This window comes from Gavialis gangeticus, unplaced genomic scaffold (genome assembly GCF_001723915.1).
Source record: "Gavialis gangeticus isolate Ggan-Ray unplaced genomic scaffold, GavGan_comp1, whole genome shotgun sequence".
Taxonomy (NCBI): Eukaryota; Metazoa; Chordata; order Crocodylia; family Gavialidae; genus Gavialis; species Gavialis gangeticus.
Window position 1 is genome coordinate 86869948 of NW_017729031.1, and position 7473 is coordinate 86877420.

The following is a 7473-nucleotide window of genomic DNA, read 5'->3' on the forward strand; positions in this document are numbered from 1 at the left end:
TGTGGGCCATGTAATATTTTATGCTGTTCTGGCACACGCACTATGCTCTGTTAGGCACTAGAGGCATGAAGACAGCAAGCCTATGCAAATGAGGTGCATGCACCAGCTGCTTAGCATGTTTAATTTAGTGGGATCAGTGCAATGTATATGCAGATGCTATTCTGTGGTACGAGCCACAAGCAGGGTTCAGCTGAGGCTCACATCAGTTCTATTTATGACATTTTTAAAAGCTTGACTTCTCTTTGTTTGCTGTTTGGCTTTTCAGCTTTTAACCCTTTCAGAGTCATTTAACCTTTGCACATTTTGAAATTCAAATTTGACAGATCCTTGCTTGCTGGATTTTGACATGGGCACTCAGTGCAAGGAGTATCAGGTTATGTGGTTCTTTGACTACAAAAACAAGATCTGCACCCAGGTGTGGTATGGTGGGTGTGGCGGTAATGCCAATAGATTTGAGACAGAAGCTGATTGCATTAGCAGATGCTTGAAGCCATGTAAGTACCATGCAGGGTTCATCATTTTGCATTTTATAATACTGTCAAATAAAGTTTCCAACTGGCAAAAAGTACTGGTTTAAAAACAACCTCCAACACACTTTTCCCCGCTACAGCAACTGAGAATGCCATGCAGCAACCACCCCTTGAGAACAGATTATTGTCAGGTAAAAGCACAAATGAAGCAGATTCTGTATTTAATCTTTAGATCATTTTACAGTTGTGTCATTGTGCTGAGCACTTCTGCTGCAAGCTTTGCTGTCATGGGACTAGGTCAAATGTAATTGGATTGTATGTCTTCTTTTTTCCCGCCTCCATTGGTTGACTTGAGTAAGATCCCATCACATGCTTTGCATGAATATGTTGTCTGCATGGATTGTCTTATACCACAAAATGCGACAGTGATGCAAGTTGAACATAGTTGTCTCAAAATGGTGCACTTTATTTCATGTTAAGCATGTGCTCACTAAATTAGATAAGTGCTATCAGCAGGTAACCCATGTTATCATTCTGTAACTAACATGTCATTGTCTAGTTGGATGCTTTTTCCTCTTAAATATTTCAGTAGACAAGTATAAAATCAGCATTTATGTAAGTGAAAAAATGTGCTTTGTGGCTTGAATCTTGAGTCTAGATGCTGTCCTTATGCAGGGCTGAAAAAAACAAGGAGGAAGGAATGCACTAAAAATAGCAAAGATTTCTTCAAGAAATTTCCTCTGCTCTAGACCCAACGGTTTCCAGCCATGTAGATTGGAGGAGGAGATGTGACCTTGGGTACATCTTGGGTCAGGAAGAATAAAATAGAAAGCAGAGGGCTGGAACTATTGGTGCTAATAGGAGAACTTTTTCATCTAAATTGACAGATGTAATACAAGAAACTGAATGTAGTAGAATCATGCTACCATTAATGGAATCATGTCTTCTTACACTGTATCTATTCAGCCTGGTGATCATTACATACAATGACACTTTGCTGAGAGTAAAAATGTAATTTCGCTTAGCTGACCAGGAAGTGTAATTTCAGTTCTTTGAAAAATGCTGAGGTTTTGGAGGTTTCAGGTGATTGTCGTGTTGGTCTAAGGACATAGGCAGGCAGAATACCAAAATATTACTACACCCAAGAGTGCTGAGGGAATTGTCTGGAGTCATTGCAGGACTGTTGGCAAAGGTATCTGACACCCAAGAGTGCTGAGGGAATTGGCTGGAGTCATTACGGGACCATTGGCAATGGTATTTGAAGACTTGTGGTACTTGGGAGAGGTCCCAGAAGACTGGAAAAGGGCCAATGTGGTGCTAGTCTTTAAGAAGGGGAGGAGGGAGGATCCAGGAAACTATAGGTCGATCAGTTTGACCGGTACTAGGTAAAATTTTGGAAAAAGTTATCAAGAAGTCTATTTATAAGAGACTGCCAGAAGGCATGATGCTGAAGAATAGTCAACATGGTTTCATTGTGGGCAGGTCATGTCTGACCAACCTATGATCAAGTAATGAACTGCTTAGATGAAGGAGATGCAATTGATGTCATACACTTAGATTTTATGAAGGCCTTCAATATGGCCTCCCATGACACTCATAAAAAAACTGGGGGATTGTGGGTTGGCAGAGTCCATGGTCAGGTGTGTTGGGAACTGGCTAAGAGGTCAAACCCAGAGAGTGTTAGTGGACAGGTCTGTATCATCTTGGCAGGAGGTGGCCAGTGGTGTCCCGCAGGGTTCGGTTCTTGACCCTGTGCTGTTCAACATCTTTATCAACAACTTAGATGAGGATGTGGAAAGCATGATGGCCAAGTTTACATAAAATTTACATACAATACTAAGTTATGGGGAAAAGCAGTCATGTTAGGGGATAGGATGCAGATCCAAGTGGAACTGGACAAGCTGGAAAGGTGGGTGGAGTGGAACCGGATGCAGTCCAATAAGGATAAATGCAGAGTACTTCATCTGGGGAGAAGTAACCAGCAACATGAATATATGTTAGGAGGAGATGTTCTGGCCAGCACAATCACTGAAAGGGACCTCAGGGTTATGGGGCTGATTACAAGATGAACATGAGCTGCCAATGCAACACTGTAGTCAAGAGCTAATAGCATACTGCAGTGCATTAGCTGATGCATTGCAAGAAGGGCTAAGGTAGTGATTTTTCTTCTCTACTTGGCACAGGTGAGACCCCAGCTGGAGTACTGTGTCCAGTTCTGGGTGATGCACTTCAAAAAAAGATGTGGAGAATCTTGAAAGGGTCCAGAGAAGGGCCACAAGAATAATTAAGGACCTGGAGGATAGACCTTATGAGGAAAGACTATAGGATCTGGGACTGTTCAGCCTGGGGAAGAGAAGACTGAGGGGGGAACTTGGTGGTCATTTATGAGTATGTAAGGAATGATTATCAGGAGCTGGAATAAAAACTGTCCACTAGGGCACTCCAGGGGAGGACAAGGAGCAATGGCCATAATCTGTAATAGGATGGTTTCAGGTTGGATGTAAGGAAAAACTTCTTTATGGTAAGGGTGACCAGAATCTCGAATAGACTTCCCAAGGAGGTAGTGAAGTTCCCAACCTTTGAAGTCTTCAGGAAGAGATGGGACAGACACCTTGCAGGGATCATGTGATCTCTGCAGTATTCCTGCCCAGAGGAGCATGGTTGGACTCAATCCTTAATTTCTGTGATACATGTTAGTATTTCCAGTATCTATTTTAAAGCATATATATAGATTTTTTTTTCTGTTCTGCAAACAACATCAAAATCTTAAGGATTCCCCCCCCCCCGGATATGGAATTTTATATATATACATTTTCATACACACACACATACATACAGGAAATACTAACATGTTTCAGTATTATTTCCAAATATTCAAACATATATATTTGGAAATACTAACTGATGTATATGGCATGGATAACTTTCCATGTAACCTAGCCATTTGGGGAGTTACAGAGCCTCAGAGTCAAAGGTTCCCTGGATCCCTAGCAGCTCCGAGTGTGGAACTTTAAACCTAGGGAATGTGGAAACCTAATACTCCTAGGATACCCAGTGGTGGAAACCAGTATTCCAGCAGAAAATCAATATTTTTTCAGCAAAATTGAAGTTTTTTTCATGGAAAATCTGAAATTTGTAGAAATGGAGTTTTCTGTCAGAAAACTATTTGGCTAGAATATTCCCAACCTGCTTTGCTTGCCACCTCTGATGCTATAATTCAGTTTCAAATAATTTAGTACTTTGTTTATTGTTCCTGGTCATGGAGTTACAGGATGATGGGATATTCTCAGATTTAAGTTGAAATAGAAAGATCAAGTTCTTAGCTCTTAGAGTTGCAGATAAGTGGTCAACTTAAAAGTATGCCCCTCGTGCTTCCTATAAACTCAAAAACCACAAGAGGGAAATAGGGACCACCTGCCATGTTTAATTTTAAAATGGCTCATGGTTTTCAAGCTATTATCACAATTTGTCATCACTTTAGTATGGCAAGTGGTACTGCAGCATTAACTCCATGGTATTTTCCTGTTCCAGTATGTTTATCTATATTGTAAACTCTAGATACAAATTAGATGCCCTGGAGCCAGTGACAGCCTCAGTGCCTAAACCACTAGCATAATTCAGTCAACTATATGAATGATTTGCTCATTAACAGCACACAGTTTCCCATGCACACCTGAAATTTTCATGGTAGTGTGGTATGTTGAGATCCCAGGGGCAGCTGTGACATATCCTGGTGGCCACACAATTCCTGCCCTGGCTCCAACTCTAGGCCCTCAACTCCACTTGCGTGCCATCCCTTTGATGTTATTGTTTGGGAAGGAGGAGGGTTGCCTGAGGGACCTAGAGTGAGTCTACTGTTGTTCCCATATCAGAATTTGGTCTTCTTGGCCTCCATCTTTTTACTCTAGTTGAGAGCTCTAGCTCTAGTTCACAGACTGGACTGAGCTTCAGGGTTCCCTGCTTCTTGTCTTGCCCTATCGGGCTCTATCCAAGCCCCTGCAGCCTCCCTGGACCCCCTCTATCTGTATGGGCCCCAGACCCATCTGTTCCAAGGTCTTTATCTATGCCCTCTCTTGGGCTGCTGAGTCTCCCTAGGCTCTCCCAGTTTGCTTATAGTCACTGGCACCTCTGGAGAGCTCTTCCTTCTCAGCCTCCATGGCCAGACAGGCTACCCTGGCTCTGGCCCTGCCTTATATCTCTCCCAGGGTCCTGCCCCTTCCAGTTAGGTGACTCTCTTTGGTTGTTTGCAGATGCCTGCTAATTAATCTCTTTAGCTAGTGGCCCCCCAGTCACAGCTGTGCCCTGCCTGCCCTGCAGTGCTCGCTCTGGGCTGCTTCTCTCAAAGTGACAGAGCATCCCAGGCTCTCTGTTACAAGAGGATTATTGAGGTAAAAGATGCAGTCCTTTATCTTATACAGAATTAGCCAGGCAGAGCTCTTTTTCACAACAATATAAGAAAAATGCAAAGATTAGCCAAAGATTATTCTTAGATTTATTTCAAAATTATTTGATATTTCTTTGCAACGTCTGAAACAAAATTCTGTGCTTCTGTTGTGAATAGATCACTGGTTCATTCACTGTCAGTTAATGGTGATTGGTTGGATGCACCATGCTAGTCTAGTACTTTTGGCTGCAAACTGAAGATAAAGATCTATTAACAATTGCACAGGAAACTAACATTAGAATTTGATCACTTAAATAGAAATAGAACTCATACACGAGAGTTTGTCTGGCCTAAGCAAACCCACAACCTGCCAGTCCCTGCCCTCCACCTCTCCAAAACCATAAGAGAAAAAATGGAGGTTTTTAAAAGGATAATGGTTAGGTTTATTACAGAATTTTTTGATGTATGTAAAAAAATACATATTTCACTGTATTCTAAGAACTGGATTAGGAGATCATGCTTAACCTCTGCATTATTTACTTCTCTCTTATAAATGCTGAGTGTGGCTGGGGTGAAGCAAGTGCTAAGGCACATGGTAGACAGCGCAAAGCGTGCAAGTTTGGGGCCACAGCGGAAGTGCTTATGGTGCAACCTGTCAGATTCCAATGAATCTGTGAATTCTGTTAAATACCTTGTCACAAGGACATGACAAAGGAAGGAAGGAATGCTGAGTGCACAGTATTTGGAAAGATGTATGGTTTACAACCCACAGACTGATGTTAAAATAACATTTCACATGAAATAAAGCTAGAAGTAAAGAAGAGTAAAACTGGTCAGAATATAGTGATAATGGTTGGAACTTGAAAACAGGATGGGATACTACTGAGGATGCATGATCTTTCATAAGGCTGTAAATTACATAATCAAATGAGAAACAATTAAGTGTATAGGAAAGTGTTGCATTTCATAGAATCATAGACAATTAGGGTTGGAAGGAACCTCAGGAGGTCATTTAGTCCAACCCCCTGCTTAAAGCAGGACCACCCCCAACTAGATCATCCCAGCCAAAGCTTTGTTTATCCGGGTCTTAAAAACCTTCAAGAATGGTGATTCCATCACCTCTCTTAGTAACCTGTTCCAGTATATTACTACCCTCCTAGTAAGAAAATTCTTCCTATTATCTCACCTAAACTTTCCTTGCTGCAACTTGAAACCATTGCTCCTTGTTCTGTCGTCTGCCACCACTAAGAACAGTGTAGCTCCATCCTCTTTCAAACCCTGCTTCAGGTAGTTGAAGGCTGCTATTAAATCCCCGCTCAGTCTCCTCTTCTCTACTGTAGCCCCAGGTCCTTGTCTGTAAAGCTGCTTTTTGTGTGCATCTGATGGGGTTTTTTTTAAATGTTTGTCCATGGTTAATTGATATACAAAAACAATAAACTTGGGGAAGGGGTTCTTTTTTAAAAAGCAAACTCCTTCACAAAACATAAAATGGGAAAATGAATTTAATTTTTTCTTTTGCAGAAAGCTGTCTTTATAACAGAACAGGGAAATAAAGACATTTTTTGGCCATTGCCATTAAAACTTTCTCCTGCCATGGAAAGGAGATATTGCTACTTCCTCTTGTCCATAGTTTATATGAATACTCTTGTTTTAACTAAAACAGAGAGCGGTAGTTGTCTGAGAAGTCAGACAGAAAGCAGAGTAGAGCTGCATCATATAGAATAAATCAAAGATGCTTGCTTAACAGCATCTTCATCAGCTGCTAAGGAGGGATTGTCTTAACTAAAGCAACCCCAGCAAATTATCAGTGTGTTAACAGTGCAGAAACTGAACTGACTGACATATGAGACTCACATTTGGTAAAGATTGTCAAAACATGTGTCATAAAGCAGAGGGATTTACAGCTCAAAACATTTCATCAGTAAAAAGAAAACACAATTAAAATGAAATGCCAGTATCAGAGGCTAAGTGTCACGATACTTGTGCAGGTAATGGCCATGTGATAAAGTGTGCAGGTATGTGATGAAGAAATTTAAATTGACTCTGATACCCCAATTTTTTGATCCATTCCCTAAAACTTATACTAATGTTCCAGGTCCCAAAACAATTTCCAATACCCAGTCTTCTTATTTCTAAATACTGTAATCCTGTCCCAGGAGACCATTTTATGGGGTTCTTTGCCAAGCCTGTTTTTAATCAGAGTTTCAGATTAATCCCAAATTATTTCCCAAAACAGAGTTCAGGGAGTATTATGCTGTGTTCTTTGGCATTTATCTTGATTAAATTATGCGCACTTGCCAATATACCTTTCATTCACCATTTCCTCCCAGTCTGGCACTTTGGGATCCTAGAACTGTCATTGCTTTCTATTTGGCAAACCCATTGCTGTAGTGAGTGAACAGTTGATGTTTGATATTATTAATGGGAAAAATGAAACTAGTAGAAATGGTAGTTTACAATTCCCTTTTCAGGAAGCTAGGGCCTTTATTCTCATTAATTGCCCCACATGGTAAATAGTCCCATTAAAGGATTTGAGCTGTGCATTTTTATGTTAAAAAAGGCTAATTCTTTTCACCTTCTTGGTTTTTCATAGATTCATAGATTCATAGATTAAGGGTC

The 7473-nt window shown here is 40.9% G+C and overlaps 1 protein-coding gene and 1 long non-coding RNA gene across 2 annotated transcripts in view; both read left to right on the forward strand.

Annotated features, from left to right (window-relative positions):
- COL6A3 (collagen type VI alpha 3 chain) overlaps positions 1-7473 on the forward strand; it is a 101321-nt gene that overhangs the window by 87797 nt on the left and 6051 nt on the right. Inside the window, exons 43-44 of the mRNA XM_019523345.1 lie at positions 324-494; positions 611-661. Coding sequence (XP_019378890.1) covers positions 324-494; positions 611-661 — 222 coding nt within the window. The remainder of the gene's footprint in view (positions 1-323; positions 495-610; positions 662-7473) is intronic.
- The window catches only part of LOC109301943, an 880-nt gene continuing 247 nt past the window's right edge, over positions 6841-7473 (forward strand). Inside the window, exon 1 of the long non-coding RNA XR_002098662.1 lies at positions 6841-7436. This is a non-coding gene — a long non-coding RNA (uncharacterized LOC109301943). The remainder of the gene's footprint in view (positions 7437-7473) is intronic.